We start from the raw sequence: 18,578 nt of genomic DNA on the forward strand, positions 1-18,578 counted from the left end.
TGGCGCTGTAATACTTTCAACAAGGTAGAATTTCTGTCACAAATGTTTATGACAGGAACACTCCCTTCATAATTTAAAGCGTAGTAAGGTGGTCAGCTATGATACAATGAGGTGAATATATCTGACCGGAAACAGAATTATTGATTACCAGCAGAGGTAAATAACGGCGAATATGAAAATCGGATTATGATGAATTAGTGGAAACATAGATGGTTCAGTTAAAATGCTGTATATACTAACGAAGTAGCGCGTGACGTTTACATGTACAGGTGACGTTAGCAAATCAGTAGTATACAGCCATATAGAATACGATGTATATTTCACTAAAAACAATTGGTAGTCATAGTGCTCAATGTTTTAATCAGTTTAGGCATTTAAATATTATGAATAGTAGTTGACGTTTTACGATATATCAGACACATTAGATGCAAATTACCCGACCCGATCCTTGGAATATGATTTTTCTCCTTACTTGTCCCCTACCTGTGCATGACACCCGGGCGACTTAAGGTTTCCTTCCATACCGCCCCCGTCTGCGAATGTATCTGTATACGTAACGCCAAAGTATGTCGGCGCTCTCTTGCAAGTTTGCAAGTCACATTTTTCTATTTTGTAGCAGGGGTCGGTAAGTGACAGGTATTACTTTGTCCATACCCTTTATGCTTGTTCTGGACTAGAATTAACCTTGACCGTGGTATCTCTGATGTTTGTCAAGTGGAAATAGAAAGAATATTTCTCTCTGATAATCATCAACCAAATCAAGATACCTTGTTTCTTTCAAATGGTTTTCTGCGATAACCATGAGCCGTGTTTTCTCTCTGATAATTGAATTGTATAATTGATGCTTAAATTGATCTCCCAAAAGCATGTGTGGGAGCTTGAATGACCTTTAATACAATATTGATCATTAAAAATATTATCTTAAAAAAATGAAAAAAGTAAAAAAAAAAAAAAAAAAAAAGTAAAAAAAAAAAAATTTAACATATGGTATATTGTAGCCAAGATGTTTTGCAGGAATAATCTGATTATATGAAGCGATTTTGAAAATTGCTGTTGAGTACATTGTAGATAGATCTTGCTATGCTTCCGATACTCTGTTCCTCACACATCCATATTTAAAGTTTGTTTCAAAATACCTGAAATGTAAAAATTATACGCAAAATATGCATTCATTATTGTTTCAAATACAGGTTATTAAATCTCACGACACATGTTAATCGGACTATAGTTTTACAACAGGAACGCCCCCTCCCGAAATCGATGTACCTGCAATTTATAAGCATTGTAATACAACTGACCAAAGTGAAATATCGTGATGAAATGACCGTTTAATACATGTCCCAATACCATATCTTAAAATAAACCTAATCACTACACCTGTTTCATACAGGTAGGTCAAATTGTTGCTAGAATCTGTCGCTGCCATCAGTTGCCAGCCACTGTTTGTTGACAAAGCTCGCCAGTCTATTAATCATTTCACTGTTATGAGAGACACACATGCCATCACGGATGTGACAGTTAACCTTTAACGATTAAATTCTTGTTTAAAATTGAATTTATATACATTTATGTTTTTGTTTTACTCTGGTATTCATAGCTCACGAGATAATGAGTGTTAAAAGCAATCAGTTCTCCCGATATGTAAAATTGAATATTCTTTTAAATAGGACAATAGACTAGTAGATGGAATTATGTCATATTCTACAGGACAACTAACGGTGACATATTCTCATTGTTACCATTGAAATTTTGGTGTTTTGTGATATAAAATTACACTCTGATATAAATATATAATTTATCATTCTATTATCACTTTAATGGCGATGTCTGTTCACAAACTAAAGATTGTGATAGATTCAAAATGGACGCCACTTATTCTTGTACTTCTTATATAAATATTCGCGAGGGATTTGAATTCGCATTTGACTCTCCTCGCGAATTAACGCGAAAATAAATCCCACGCGAAATATAAGTGATTTACAGTAATATACACCTCCCCGAATTATGATTAATGATACTTTACCAGATGTAAAGTAAGGGTAAACTCTGCAGCAATTGGTACCACGATGAAGAATGTACATTCCAATGTTGTCCAAATTAGAGTCTTTCCTATTTTATATAAATGACTTACAAACAGAAGATTGTGTACCATCGAGAGTTAATCGTTGATGGTAACAATACTTAAGTTACAAATTGTCATTGGAGTTCCACAGTGAGAATTGTGATTAATTTGTCTACAGCTATCCATTTGACATTGTGTTCTATACACATGTATAAACCATTACGACATGATCAGTGGTGTAGCTAGGCAAAAGTTATATGAATACTTTATAGACTTGTATCGCTCTTTCTTTCACGATGTTGTTTTTTGTTTTGTTTTTTTTCTTTTGTTTTTTTGTTGTTTTTTTCTGTTTTTTTTCTTCTGTTTTTTTGTTTTTGTTTTGGTGTTTGTTTTTTGTTTGTTTGTTGTTGTTATTTTAGCTGTTGTTGTTGTTTTTTTTGTTTTTGGTTTTTTTTTTTGTTTTTTTGTTTTTTTGTATTTTTTTTTTGTTTTTGGTTTTTTTTACTCATTTCTATTTTTTGAAAAAAAAATGTGAATGGTTTGGTATACAAACATACATTGTAGCTACGCCGCAAATGATATTAATGACAATGATATAGTTTACCTTGATCAGATAAGATAGCTAACCTGATGTTTACTTTATTTACTATATTTACAGAGGTTGTGCAGGATTTGGTGAAGAACTGTATATTCGAGTGTGTGGAGAGAGACACAGTGATTATAAAACAAGGGGACAAAGGGGACTGGTAAGTTTAGTACAACACCCTAGGGTAGATCTTGACAGGCGGATATAGAATCAAACAGGATATGTATATATATCTGTTAAAAAAAAAATTATGCCAAATACATTTTTAACATGTCTATTTCCCTATTTTAATTAACAAACAAAAAATGTCCCCTAAATTTGAAATATGCATCCATGAAATATTTTATCTTTTTTTTTTTTTAGATATATAATTTATTAATTTACAACAAATAAAGTTGAAAGTCAGAATTTTTTTTTTTGTTTTTTTGTTCTGTTTTGTTACAATTTTACAGATCTACTGTGATTCAGTACATTGAATAAGATTCTAGTACAAAAATATATAAGTTGATAGGATAAGATAATACATTCCTTGTTTTTTCTGCAGTTTCTTCATCATACTTAACGGCCTTGTATCCATACACATTAACACCACCTTTGGGTCGGATGATGATAATCCAGAGGATAGTGGTGGAGGGGAAGGAGGAGGAGAAAAGAAAGAGGAGAAAAAAGGCGAGGAGAAAAAACTCGACAGATCCAAATACGGCAATTACGTCGGGAAAATAGGTACAGGTTATCTGGTGCTAAGTGTCATTGTGACTTAAACGTTACAGAGACAAGTTTAGATATGATTTGTAGAATTAATATATGGAAATACAAATTATGTATGATTTGAAAATTCACTATGATACTATTTATAGCGAGACTTTCTGACAAAGGATTTGACAAATGTTACACAATTACATTGTAGATATTTATGAATTTTAGTAATAGATACTATTCAACATAAGAGGTCAATTTGTCGTAAGAATGATTAATCTGATCTGATTTAGAATTTTTTTTAAATACGATATTATTTGATAGTTTCATAGAGTATTTAACACAGAATTGGTTAGATTATATAAATCAAACGCACATTTTTAATTCCATAAAGATCTTCATATTGCTTGTTATTTATGCTATATATTCAAAACCGAATTGTGTAAGTTATAGAAATCCAACACAACTGTCGTTTTCATCTTTCGTTAAATAGGGATCTTCATATTGCTTACTATATAGTATGCTATATTGTCTAATACATTATAATAATATTTGAATTTCAATAGAATTTATAACACGTTTTGTGGATCCTGGAATTCATCGCCCGTTCTTTTATTTTTGATATTTTCTAAGAACCAGGAAAGAGTTTCGGAGAACTCGCTCTGATCAATGCCGACTGTGTCCGGAATGCCACGATCATTGCCGACGAGACCACGGACCTTGTCGTAGTTAACCGAGACCTTTATGATCGGTCGCTACACTACTTCCAAGCCAAGGAGTTTGAGGAGCGGAAGGCTTTCGTGGAAGGTAACCCAATGTTTTCGAACTGGCAGCCAAAGTACAAAAAGCAGATGGCGATGAGTTTAAGGAAGGAGAAGTTGACTTTCGAAGCTCCTATACTCCGGCAAGGGACACACGTTGATGGATTATGCTTCCTTCTCAGGTTGTTCACCATTTCACTCTTATTGATAAAATCCTGCTTAAAATGTTTAACTTAGAATCGAAAAATATGTGTAAGTTCTTGTGAAATGGCATTTTTTCGTTGACATTATCACTCAAAATGTGTAGTGAAGATAAAATCAAGTTTCTTCTGAAATAATCTTTAGACATTTACCTTCCAGGCGCTGATATCTTGACTAAGAAATGGACAAGTCCCGTAGATTCATTTTCAGGTGTTTGTACCGTATATGTTTATGTTCGGCATGTGGTAAAATTTCTTTCAAATATATCATTTATGATTTATGTATTAAATATATTCCAAGATATTTATTAAGTTTATTCTGATTTACTAAAGTAAAATCTAGAATTGTGTCATGAATCGTTCGCAAATAAAAAAAAAAAAATCATATTTCATCATTTTCTCCAAAAGTGGCCAGGCCAGAATAATAGCAGACAACTCGATGCACGCCACCCAATACCCAAGTTACTTTCCGCTGACAGATATTCAGGATTTACAGAAGGTGGAAGCTAGAGAATCACTACGCAGGTAATATTGTTTGTTAATTTGTTTTTGTTTAACGTCCTATCAACAGCCAGGGTCATTTAAGGACGTGCCAGGTTTTGGCGGTGGAGGAAATCCGGAGTACCCGGAGAAAAACCACCGACCTACGGTCAGTACCTGGCAACTGCCCCACGTAGGTTTCGAGCGCACAACCCAGAGGCGAAGGGCTAGTGATAAAGTGTCGGTACACCTTAACCACTCGGCCACATCATGAACAAAATACGAAAATGTCCACACAAAAATTCTCTAAGTTATGCATATCATGCAATGCACAGGTATGACTCTCTCATAGTAAATACAAATACAATACTAGTCTCTCTCAGCACAGGCGTTGGGCATCTGTTTACTATTAATAAAAGAAAATATTTGACCTTACTCCTTCTAATATATATTTTGTTGGCTATTACTACTAACCAGAAGCCGACGCCTGTGCACTCAGTGCAATTTTCTATTTCGTATAGTGTGAAAATGTCTCTTTTCCCGTCAAATCTTCTGAATCTTTCGATCATTTACATTTTTGCCTTAATTCAGTTACCGTAAGTGCGATAGAATTCTTACCAAAAAAATGATAGAATTTTGGTAATACCATTTCAGTAGAAGTTAACGAAAGCGATTTTCCCATAATCAGTAAATAGCGCACTTTTGTTATTGAAAGAATCGGGTGTATTTGGAAAATATTATGAAAATTACAAAAAGAAAAGAAAAAAAAAAACAATAATAATAACTTATTTCTATTAAATTTATAAAAATAATTATTTATTTTATAAATTTTAGGGAGCTCAGTATGCCGTCTCCAAAACCAGACGAATACAAGTATCTTTCCCGGCAGAAATCTCCGACACAAGAAACAAAAAGTGGAAAGAAGTCCCCACACATCCATCGACATGTGGAGATATGTCTCATAGGCGCCTTAGAAATCATAGGTATAAAAATATCATCTTTGAGCTTTGTATTCTTATCCTAATCAATCTGCTGATGCGATGTTGAACACATATATAGCACATATATAATAATCAATTGCAGCAATTTGCTGAATTTTTTTTATATCAAGAATCAAGAAATGATCGCTTTAAAACAATTTATATCATATACTTTAAACGTATATGTATTTTGGTGTATACATATGAAAAACAACCCAAAATAATGAAACTTCAATAAGCCTAATGCTAATTAACTGGATTTTTTTTTTTTTTTTTTTTTTTTGCAAATTCGTTAAAATAAGATACGAGTATCGCGCGAATATATATACATCCACATAAAACTGTATTACAGAATAGTTCCCTAGACAATCTACAATAAACAGTATACTCAATTTGACAGGTGACTTGGAACTGATAACTGGTCTGCCTACCTACGCTCAGACTGTCATTTGTACGCAAGAGGCCGAAGTGTATGTTCTTGACCAGAAGAACTATGATAGACTAATCGAGAAACGGAATCCTCAAGTAATTGAAATGATGAAAAGACTTCTGATGGAGAAGTATAAACTTCGGTTGTCATGGATACAAGACAAAGAACTTCCCTTAATCAGATACCTTTTGTACAAATTAGAGGAAAAGGAAAGACAAAAACGACAAAGATATTTACAACGAAACGTCACTGAAAAGGTGGCCGATTGGCCGTCAGATGGCGCCCGTCGCGGGCCATTCATTGATATGTACGGACCAGGAAGCGTCTTCTATTCCATTCGCATGAGAGAGAAACAGAAGAAACTCGAACGAATGCGATTTGGTCGACAGACTGCCAAAGAAAAGGCGGATAAAGCGTCAAATCTCAATTTAAATTCTTCTGGAATGATTACACAAATACAGTTGTCGAATTTAGAGGCGGATGAGAACTACCAAGATAACTTTGATGAAGATGGCTTTGGACTTACATCAGGAAGTCATCTGATATGTGATAATGCAAAGGAACGCGTGGAAGCTGCTGGAGATGCTTCTCCAGAGGACTTCCGGGACTTGGAAACCAGTGAGGACGCTCTTTCGAACCTGGAACAACGGATAGAGGCATGGCACACCAGTCTACCGTCCAAGGATTCCAAACGCCAATGCAAGAAGACAGTGAAATTGCATAGGTTACTGTTGGAGGTAAAGAATTGTTAGTCTATGAAAGATGACAGTCAAATCCTAGTATTTTATAAACGTACTTATTCTCGGATTCTCTACATCTAATACATACATTTCGTGTAGACGACACACTACTTATGGTGCATAGCTTTGGCCATTTTTTCCAGACTAGAGTGTATCAAGATCTGAAATATATCTTCCTTGTACCTGAAATTGTTATCATTGAAGAAATCTGTCAAATCCATTATTTTCTGGTAATCATTAAATTAAATGTTCGAACGATAATTATATGACAAGTATAATTAAATTAACGTCGAAATGTACAGTATAAAGGCATATTATTGATAATAAAAAAACAGTATGTCTTTGCGGTAATTAGTGATACCTTGGGTCGAATTAAGAAGTTTTTAGGATTTAATACTAGAAAAGGTTTGGTTTTTCTTGAGAGTAACATTGTCGTATTAATATAAAGATTATAACTTTTACTACTTGGAAAAAAAATCATATTTTCTAGTAAGTTTAATTTTGACAACATAAACTTTATTCAAACAAGGGAATGCCCCTTTAAAAGTGTTTTCTTGCTTTCCTGGTTGTCTTAATAGAGTTTTACACACACAAAAACACATTCCCTATGTTCTATTAAAGTATTACTTTAGACATATTCATCGGTTTAACATATTTGTTTAAGGTATTCACAGGATTATTTTATGAATCTTTCTTGCGTTGCAGGATAGTAGAAAACCACTCCCCGGTAAGAAAGTCTACCTCCGTCCAAAGACGAGACATAAGGCTAATTTTATACAGGATTTAAAGAATGAGCAAACACAAAGCCAGGACATGTCCCATATCTACAGGTCAGTATGCATTCCATGACGTCATCATCATTTTTGTCGTTTTTACGTTTTCGCACACGTGTAATTTTACAGTACTGTAAAATTGGACATTTTCTTATTCTGATTCATCCTGCTATTGGGAAAAGACACACACAATGCATTGGCAATGATATTGAAACGTAAATTTCGCAGTTAACTGTATGCTTTTATGTGAATAAGCTTTCGTGTCGCGAAACTCAAAACCGCGAAATGTCCTCTTTTATAGTATCTCCTTCATATTTTGTCGATTTCAAACCAATTTTAATAGCTACTAATTGTCCCTAGTACTGAAGCTTTTTTTCGACTACGATTTTCATTTTATCATATGAACTTTTTATCATATTTGCATTATTGAACCATATATGTTGTAAGATGACTTTCATACATTCTTCTCGATCTGATTAAGTTATATATGTGTTGTCAATCACCTTTTGAATGATATATTGTTTAAGCTACATCTGTATATAGAAATATGTTCTGTTGCGCTGCAGGGAAAGTGTCCCTTCCTCGAACCTCAAGTCGGAGATTTTCATTACTGAAGTAATTATTGTAGTGTTACCTGCCCGCTGTAATCCCATAGATATGGTTACGTTCACAAATCTATCGTTGTTTACTTTATTAACGCATGTTATTGTTGTTGTTGTTGTTCTGTATTGTTCACCTTAAGTTCACATTTTGATGACGTTGTTTGTTCTCCCCGTCAGTCCACCAATCAGCGACGTCCGTGCACATCACGTGACCGTGTGTTCACCGCACGAGACCCCCGATACAGGTGTGTCATTCTGTCCTCCACTCTAACGTTACCATGACGACAGCAGTCTGACGTTTATCATGACAATAGTGCATTTGAAATAGCAAGTGGCGCATTTACTAATAAAGCATACCCGTTAACGCGCATGCGTTTGAAACAACATGCTTACATATTATTTTTTGAATTATTCATCAATATGCTAAATATAGAATTGAGTCCATTAGTTAATTTGATATACATTCTAAAGGCAAATGATATATATATCCAGGATCATCATACTATACTTAAGAAATAATTAACGATGATTCGTGTATTATTGCAGGATATACAACGAGGACGAGGATATTTTGCAAGTAAATTAATAACGAAGGCCGCAGGCCTGAGTTATTAATTAAAATTGCAAAATATCTGAGTCCGAGTTGTATATCCTGCAACAATACACGAGTCAAAGTTGATTATTTCTATTCTACCATGTACTGTTTAGTTCTGAGATCGACCTCTTTCTAATAGAAAAACAGCAAAGAAACCCCGGAAAAACCTTGTAATTTATTTCTTGAGTATTGCATTATTTGTTGATGAAATATACAGGCAATACAGTTCTACGATCAAGAGCATCTATCATATGGCATTGATTTTGAAAATCAAAAAAAAAAGGATAAAAAAAAAGAAAAAAAAAGTGGGGGCCTCCGTAGGATTCGACCTCGCGTCGTGATAAAAATATATTGAAAGACTAACCCATTAGCCCACTCGACTATAGTAACCTTTTATGAAACGTGTGAATATTAGATATTTAAAATTGTAACAGCCGTGACTCACGAGCGTGTATTATTGGCACGAGCGTGGGTTATTGGAAAATAATACATGGTTTTTAACCAATCAAAACTGGCGTTACATAGCAAACATGGTAGAATAGTATTTAATTTCGTTGGGGTTATATGATTATTTATCATGATTATCATGATCAGAACTAGTTCGCGATTATCAAATTTAAACAATTTTGAAAGAATCAAATATTGTGAAATTTGTGTAATGTTGTAAGCCTTTCAGAGGTACAAAAATTGAATGTCATCAACTTGAATTACGTTAAGTTAATATTATATCAAATCTACAAATTTTATAATAAATTGAAGATAAGGAATTAATTGTCTACAATATTTGCAGAATCATGAATCTTTAAAATATATTCAAGTACTTTTGTTGTTGATGATCATGGCACACCTACATGTACCTAAGCAACCCTTAACAATAGTGTTTATACTTGTATATAAATATAATTATATACATATCTATACTTTATTTTAAACAATAGTTAAATTTTGTGGTATATTAAAATTCCCGTAAATATATACTTTATAAAACGTGAAATAAAACTACCAGGGAAAATGGTATTGAAAGAATTTAAAAGGACCACAACACTTAACTTTTTTTTAAATAATTTCGAAATACTTTATACAAATAAGTTCACGCCTAATGCGCCCCCTGGTGCATTATCTGCTGAAGCGGAAATGATGTCACTAAATTCTTGTGACTGAAACTCGTAACTTATAGCGTCCGGCTGTTGTTGTGTATATCCATAGACTTAATATCAAGTAAAATATTTCCTGAACTCATATTCGTCTCACACCTGTCTGCTACGTGACTCACCTGAACTCACACCTGTCTCCTATACTCATATACGTGACTCACCTGTACTCACACACGTTTCTACTCAGAAACACGACTCACCTATTCCTTCACCTGGCATGTGTGTCCTATTTAGTCCCGACCAGGCTTGATAGATGTGTGGCTTCTTTTTCAGAGACTCTTTTGTATTTATGTACTCACGGAGGGGAATCACGTGATCTGAAGATACAAATTCAAAATGGTGGCCACCAGTGTAGAAAGCATAAAATGAGATAAGACACTGAAAATAGTCACTTACATAGGCTTTTCATTGTAGCGAGCATATTCTATAACTCTAATCTAGACATATCCATACCTCATGTGTTCTGGAACAGTCCGTAGTTATCCGTAACATTCTGAGCAAAAATTTCGAATCGAATTCGTCAGTGGAATCCTTTCGATTCGAAATTTTGGTCAGAATGTTACGGATAACTACAAACTGTCCCAGCACACATGAGGTATGGATATGTCGAGATTATAGTATGACATATGCTCGCTACAATAAAGAAAAACCTATGTAATGAGCATTTTCAATTTCTTACCTCATTTTATGTTTTCTGCACTAGCGGCCGCCATTTTGAATTCGCATCTTCTGACCACGTGATTCCCATACCGTGGTACTTGTCGTGTTATATTCGTCGTAATGAAATAAATTTGATGGAATCCATCATATGAGAAACCTCAAGTCATCACTAAAGATTTGTTCGTTCAAGTCAACCTTTAGCTATTTCCGTCACTCCGATAGATAAAGTTTCTAACTATTGCGATTATCAGACTAAAGTTATAGTTTAACTGTTTTCGTTTTCTCAATTAGGTCCCTAATACAATTCTGTTTTTTTCGAGGGACGAAATTATACCATCATAACTAACGAAACAGATTCCGTATGAATGTTTCTCCTGCCTTCGCCATATCTTTACCGTAAATATTTCATTTTGTTTATTGTTGCAGTGATGTAAAATGTCCTGTTTCGATATTTATTATTATCATTATTGTTACATTTTTGTATTTCAAATTAGGAATCCAAAAGTATTCACCGTTCCTAGCTAATTTTAGTTTGATTTACTAAGTGAAAAATATAACAAAACCAAAACAAATTAATCCTATTATAAGCAGAAAAAATAATTGTTAATTGAATTCCAGTTTTTTCACACAGTACACAGATTGGGTACATCATGATTTATATAAAAGTCGAATTAAAGCGTAATAGTGATTGTAATAATAGGCAAAAACGCGCGTGATGAAGGAAATACTTGAAAGGTAATTACAAGTTAAACCATGAACGTTTATTTCGTTTCACTAAAGCTGTTCAATTCTTTACAGTTTCGAAATTTTCTGAAGTGTTTTGGGTATATACAAAAGATACATTGTATATCATATGTAATAGCATTAAATATGGATAACATTTACTTTTCGATTTATTCATCGGTGCATGTGATGAACTGTAGTGGTATAGTAGTATAATTATGGTAATACACAGTAATATCAGTATAGTGATATATATAGTAGTGTACAGTAGTATAAATACGGTAATATACACAGTATTATAGACTTGTGTACAGTAGTATAATTACGGTAATATACACAGTATTATAGACTTGTGTACAGTAGTATAATTACGGTAATATACACAGTATTATAGACTTGTGTACAGTAGTATAATTACGGTAATATACACAGTATTATAGACTTGTATACAGTAGTATAATTACGGTAATATACACAGTAATATCAGGGAAGTATTATAGAGTAGTGTACAGTAGTATAATTACGGTAACATACACAGTAATATAGAGTAGTGTACAGTAGTATCATTACGGTAACATACACAGTAATATAGAGTAGTGTACAGTAGTATCATTACGGTAATATACACAGTAATATCTGTGTAGTATTGTAGATTACTGTAAAGTAGTATAATTACGGTAATATACACAATAATATCAGTGTAGTATTATAGAGTAGTGTACAGTAGTATATTTACGGTAATGTACACAGTATTATAGAGTAGTGTACAGAAGTATCATTACGGTAATATACACAGTATTATAGAGTAGTGTACAGTAGTATAATTACGGTAATATACACAGTAATATCAGTGTAGTATTATAGAGTTGTGTACAGTAGTATCATTACGGTAATATACACAGTATTATAGAGTTGTGTACGGTAGTATAATTACGGTAATATACACATTATTATAGAGTTGTGTACGGTAGTATAATTACGGTAATGTACACAGTATTATAGAGTAGTGTACAGTAGTATAATTACGGTAACATACACAGTAATATCAGTGTAGTATTATATAGTAGTATACAGTAGTATAATTACGGTAATATACACAGTAATATCAGTGTAGTATTATATAGTAGTATACAGTAGTATAATTACGGTAACATACACAGTAATATCAGTGTAGTATTATAGAGTAGTGTACAGTAGTATAATTACGGTAATATACACAGTAATATCAGGGTAGTATTATAGAGTAGTGTACAGTAGTATCATTACGGTAATATACACAGTAATATCAGTGTAGTATTATATAGTAGTATACAGTAGTATAATTACGGTAATATACACAGTATTATAGAGTTGTGTACAGTAGTATAATTACGGTAATATACACAGTAATATCAGTGTAGTATTATAGAGTAGTGTACAGTAGTATAATTACGGTAATATACACAGTAATATCAGTGTAGTATTATAGAGTAGTGTACAGAAGTATTATTACGGTAATATAACGTCATTTTTTTATCATATTGATGAACAAAATTTCTGTATATAAGCGATTCTTTAATTTGACGCCGAAATGAAATGAAACTCCCACTTTAGATTTATTTTCTCCCAATTTTTTTGCACATTTGCACAGATTCCATTGATATATAGATACATAGTACTTAAAAAACTGAGACCTAAATTATGTTATCAAATGCTATTTTTGGATTATTTGCAATAGTTGATTTTGAAATATCATGCTTGATATTACACAAATTATGTATGGATTTATAAAACTTGTAAATATGTATTTGTGTATTGCGTTGCAGCCTGCTGTGTCAGCCGGAGAAGCCCCTGGGTACAGAGGCCTCAGTCTAGCCGCTCCCCCTCCGTCAGTATGGTCCTCCGGCCACGAAGGGTACAGCATTATTGGTCTTTTTTTATCATCAATCACTTAAATATCAAGAGAGATTCTGTCAATTATTCATATTCCCTATGACCAAAACAAAGTTCTGTATGTATGTCAATGGGGACAACCTACGTTATGTAAAATTTGTATATTACAATGTATGTACATGTATATGTATATGATACTGATGAGTCGGAAGACTCAAAGTCAATAAAGAACTTGAACCTACGTCACCGGAAGTGATATCGAGCGCATTTTTTTTAAGCTGCCATTAAGACTTTGTTTGTACAATGTCTTCAATGGTGCACGCAAGACTTTACAGATGGAATGTTATTAAAGACACAGATTCAACAAAAGCTTACCTTCAAGCGAGCCGTTTGCCTTCGAAAAAATGCGCCAGATATCACTTCCGGTGACGTAGGTTGTCCCCATTGGTTCCTAGCATGTAGGAGTTTTTATTTCACATAAAATTTTATGAAATGAGTCTTTGGTGTTTCTGCGAGCCTTAGCGAGCAAAAATTGAAACTTCGAGAGGAGTTTCATAAAATTTCATATGAAATAAAAAAACAAATAAAAGATCTTTTCATTATATAGTTCAGAATTTTTTTAAGGAGGCAACCATTTTATTGCGTCATTTCCAATTGATGACGTAACGGCATTGCCCTTATGAACGTGCGCAGCCAATTAAAAATGTTCCAAGGTATATTAAGCTAGTAACGTATGGAAAACACATTAGCGAATTAATTAAATAACGAGCCGATTATGTGTTAATTATATATATGTAGGTGTACTGTACTGTAAAGAATTATTGGCTATTATGTTCAAATTGTAGTACTTTCAAAAAATTAAAATGATCTTCTCGTGGAAAATATTAAACAAACAATATATTTCTCTGTTAATAGTTATATCAATGTCTTCAAGATTGGAGATTTTATTGTATCATTTAAATAACGAAAAAGGTATTGAAAGCATTTTAATTAACATTTTGATATTTTTAAAGACAGAAATGAAATGTTTCATTTACTTTATGAATAAGTAATGTGTTTAAAATAAGAATTTAAATCAATATCAGTATTTTAATTAATAATTCGACTTTTAAAGATATAACTGAAATGTTTTATTTACTTTTTTTTATTTGGAATATGTGATGAGTTAGAAATAAGAATTTAAATCAATATTAGTAATCATTGTATACATTATCTTGTGTGTCAGGAAACATGAAATCCGTTTTGTTTGGCCTAAACTAATCAATATAAGCAATTACAACTGTTACCTTACCTTTGTATTGTTATAATGTATAATTTATTTCTCCTGTTTCTCTGAGATGAAATAAAATCGTGTTTAAACAAAGTAAACGTAATCAAACACGTTTATAATTAATGGATGACACTTTGGAAAAGTCTGTCGTAATTTGTACCATCTAAAACTGGCCCGTAGTATGTACAGAGTTCCGTATTTCGCGCCCAGTAACGTTTTATCTCATTCGACTATAAAGACACTTTTCAATCGCTTCATCTAAAATGCATTACATGCTATGTACATCGTATTTACCTTTTCCGTGTATTTGTTCATATCATCTGTCAATCTTTCCGTGAATGTTTAAGAAAGAGAGAATGAAAACGAGATCTGATCTTTTGTTTCCTCTGATCAAAGGACATTTAAAAGTGAATGTTTAATACTTCCTCTCAAAAAAAGGCGAGAAATTTTTAACGTGTTCCTGATATTTTATGATCTATATGTGACCTGTAGCTGTAATTGAAGAAAATAGTAGCCATTTTTTAATAACGTTTAAATTTACTATTTAGTCACTATTGCTATCGCATAACTTGTTTGATCTGCCATATAATGTCATAAAAAAATACCTTGAATGAGTTTTCATTTCATATGAGCTTTTTTCACTTTGTGAGCCTTGGCGAGCATAAATTAAAACTTCGGGCGAGTTTCATAAAATCTCATTTGAAATGTCAGCAATTATCATCATCGTTATGTCATTGTCCATATTATGACGTCACAGTGGGTTTTTGAATGACACAGCCACTGAAGAAAAAACGCTACGTGATATATTACACTAGTCACATATGCAAAAGTATGACACGGACGAATTCACTGGATAATACACGATTATGTGATGAATACCGTTAGACACATGTATAATGGCATTATTGTGACGTCACAAATACTTTAAGGCGTCATCATGAATATGTGCCGTCGCACGATTGTCTCTGCAGACAACACTGTACCGTCGGGGTCGACTTAATATAAGAAAGAAATTTGAAAGTTTTACTTAAATCCTCATAGGTACGAGTTATGTGATAAACAGAATCTTACACTCGTAGCTATTTGTAATAGTGTTTTGAATCAGTCGGGGTACTCTTGAATAAAATTCCCATGTAATAGCGTTCGCAAAATTAAAACGCGATCCAATGATTGAAATCTAACACAGAACGGTGTATGAAAGATTACTAACTGTGCCTACAATGTTAAATAAACCAAAAACGTTGGTCTGTTACATCATGTACTAGTTTTATTTATTTATTTATCTATTTATTTATTCATATTTATTTATTTATTTATTTATCTATTTATTTATTGCGATATGTAAATTTGGACATGATAACTAACTGTACCAGAAATGTTAAATAAACCAAAAACGTTGGTCTGTTACATCATGTACTAGTTTTATTTATTTATTTATCTATTTATTTATTTATCTATCTATCTATCTAATAATTTATTTATTTATTTATTGCGATATGTAAATTTGGACATGATTTTATATTAAGACATTGTTGTCTTGTCATTACAGCCGAAATCAGCCCGACAGTACACGGTAGCCGAGTATGAGGAACTGAAGGAACAACTCCGCCAGAAACAACGAGCTTTTAAATCTTTATTGTGGAGGCCCAAAATTTAACTAAAGGCGCAGTAGTTTTACTTATATATTAAAAATAGCGTTTCGTCTTTCAATGTATCATCGAGAAATTTTGTCTACTCTGTCATTTTTATGAACCATGACAATGGACCATGTGATTGAAAAAAGCTTTTTGGTCATGAAGTAGGGTGGAACTACAATAAGATGGTTTGGTTCCTAAAGACAATGAACCCATGGTCAGCATGCAGTCGGCTGGCTTTACCTCTGAGGAATATTATATGAAGAACTGGATGTCTTGCTCATAGAAGATCTCATGGCTGAGAAAAAGTAACATGTTAAAAACTATGCAATCAGTTTATGCTCAAATAAAAAGTTTGATGTCATAATTTGAAAACCGTCTGAAAAGTGGGTCGTATCAAACCAGTAGATCTGCTAAATGGAGTACATATTTCCAGCAGTTTTTTTTTTCTTCTATCTTTTATTGACTCTTTTTTCGATAACGACATTTCAATTTACACAAAGAGGTAAACATACGCTGTTCCATTCAGCAGACAGGATACCTGGAGACGTAATACAAGATTTCTTAATAATTTAATTGTATTTGTAGGCTGAAACGGGGAATTATAATCCCAAAACATACCTTGTTCTTCATACATAATTTAACATATCTAGATATATGTATATGAAAATGAAAGACAATAACAATTTCAAAATAAAACTTACATCAAGTATAGCCATTGTCGTGTTTTATTCGATCTTTATCTGGAATTAACTGAAATAAGATAACAGTGTGGCTTATTGGTCTTATCTACATCAATATAGCAGTGGATTATCAGTCAATCTACATCAATGTATCAGTGGATTATCAGTCAATTTACATCAATATATCGGTGGATTATCGTCCATCTACATCAATGTATCGGTGGATTATCAGTCAATTTACATCAATGTATCGGTGGATTATCGTCCATCTACATCAATGTATCAGTGGATTATCAGTCAATCTACATCAATGTATCAGTGGATTATCAGTCCATCTACATCAATGTATCGGTGGATTATCAATCCATCTACAGCAATATATCGGTGGATTATCAGTCAATCTACATCAATGTATCAGTGGATTATCAGTCAATTTACATCAATATATCGGTGGATTATCAATCCATTTACATCAATATATCTGTGGATTATCAGTCCATCTATATCAATATATCGGTGGATTATCGTCCATCTACATCAATATATCGGTGAATTATCAGTCCATCTACATCAATGTATCGATGGATTATCAGTCCATCTACATCAATATATCGGTGGATTATCTGTCCATCTACATCAATATGTCGGTGGATTATTGGTCCATCTACATCAATATATCGGTGGATTATCGGTCCATCTACATCAATATATCGGCGGATTATCAGTCCATCTACATCATTGTATCGGTGGATTATTGGTTCATCTACATGAATATATCGGTGGATTATCGCCATCTACATCAATATATCAATTGATTAACAGTCATCTACATCAATATATCAATGGATTATCAGTCCATCTACATCAATATATCGGTGGATTTTATGTCCATCTACATCAATGTATCGGTGGATTATATGTCCATCAACATCAATATATCTAAGGATTGTCGATCTATTTAATCGTCTGTGGATATCAATATATCGGTGGATTATATGTCCTTCTACATCAATATATCGGTGGATTATATGTCCAACTACATCAATGTATCGGTGGATTATCGTCCATCTACATCAATATATCGGTGGATTATCAGTCCATCTACATCAATATATCGGTGGATTATCGTCCATCTATATCAATATATCGGTGTATTATCAGTCAATCTACATCAATGTATCGGTGGATTATCAGTCAATTTACATCAATATATCGGTGGATTATCAGTCCATGTACATCAATATATCGGTGGATTATCAGTCCATTTACATCAATATATCGGTGGATTATCAGTCCATCTACATCAATATATCGATGGCTTATCAGTCCACTACATCAATATAACGGTGGATTATCAGTCCATCTACAGCATTATATCGATGGATTATCAGTCCATTTACATCAATATATCGGTGAATTATCATTCCATCTACATCAATGTATCGGTGGATTATCAGTCCATCTACATCAATATATCGATGGATTATCAGTCCATCTACGTCAATATATCGGTGGATTATCATTCCATCTACATCAATATATCGGTGGATTATCAGTCCATCTACATCATTATATCGGTGGATTATCAGTCCATCTACATCAATATATCGATGGGTTATCTGTCCATCTACATCAATATATCTGTGGATTATCAGTCCATCTACATCAATATATCGG

At 33.0% G+C, this 18,578-nt stretch overlaps 1 protein-coding gene across 4 annotated transcripts in view; it reads left to right on the plus strand.

Annotated features, from left to right (window-relative positions):
- LOC117336097 overlaps window positions 1-16,932 on the plus strand; it is a 36,141-nt gene extending 19,209 nt beyond the window's left edge. For 2 of the 4 annotated variants that reach the window (XM_033896476.1, XM_033896473.1), the window contains exons 3-12: window positions 2,721-2,808; window positions 3,193-3,371; window positions 3,978-4,287; window positions 4,714-4,830; window positions 5,620-5,768; window positions 6,166-6,932; window positions 7,641-7,765; window positions 8,488-8,555; window positions 13,248-13,336; window positions 16,134-16,932. In XM_033896476.1, coding sequence (XP_033752367.1) covers window positions 2,721-2,808; window positions 3,193-3,371; window positions 3,978-4,287; window positions 4,714-4,830; window positions 5,620-5,768; window positions 6,166-6,932; window positions 7,641-7,765; window positions 8,488-8,555; window positions 13,248-13,336; window positions 16,134-16,241 — 2,000 coding nt within the window. In that variant the 3' untranslated portion in view covers window positions 16,242-16,932. Of the gene's footprint in view, window positions 1-2,720; window positions 2,809-3,192; window positions 3,372-3,977; window positions 4,288-4,713; window positions 4,831-5,619; window positions 5,769-6,165; window positions 6,933-7,640; window positions 7,766-8,274; window positions 8,324-8,487; window positions 8,556-13,247; window positions 13,337-16,133 lie in introns of all 4 variants that reach the window. The other 2 variants (XM_033896475.1, XM_033896477.1) reach the window with 2 other exon arrangements.
- The last annotated feature ends 1,646 nt before the right edge of the window (window positions 16,933-18,578 follow it).

This window comes from Pecten maximus, chromosome 10 (assembly GCF_902652985.1).
Source record: "Pecten maximus chromosome 10, xPecMax1.1, whole genome shotgun sequence".
NCBI lineage: Eukaryota > Metazoa > Mollusca > Bivalvia > Pectinida > Pectinidae > Pecten > Pecten maximus.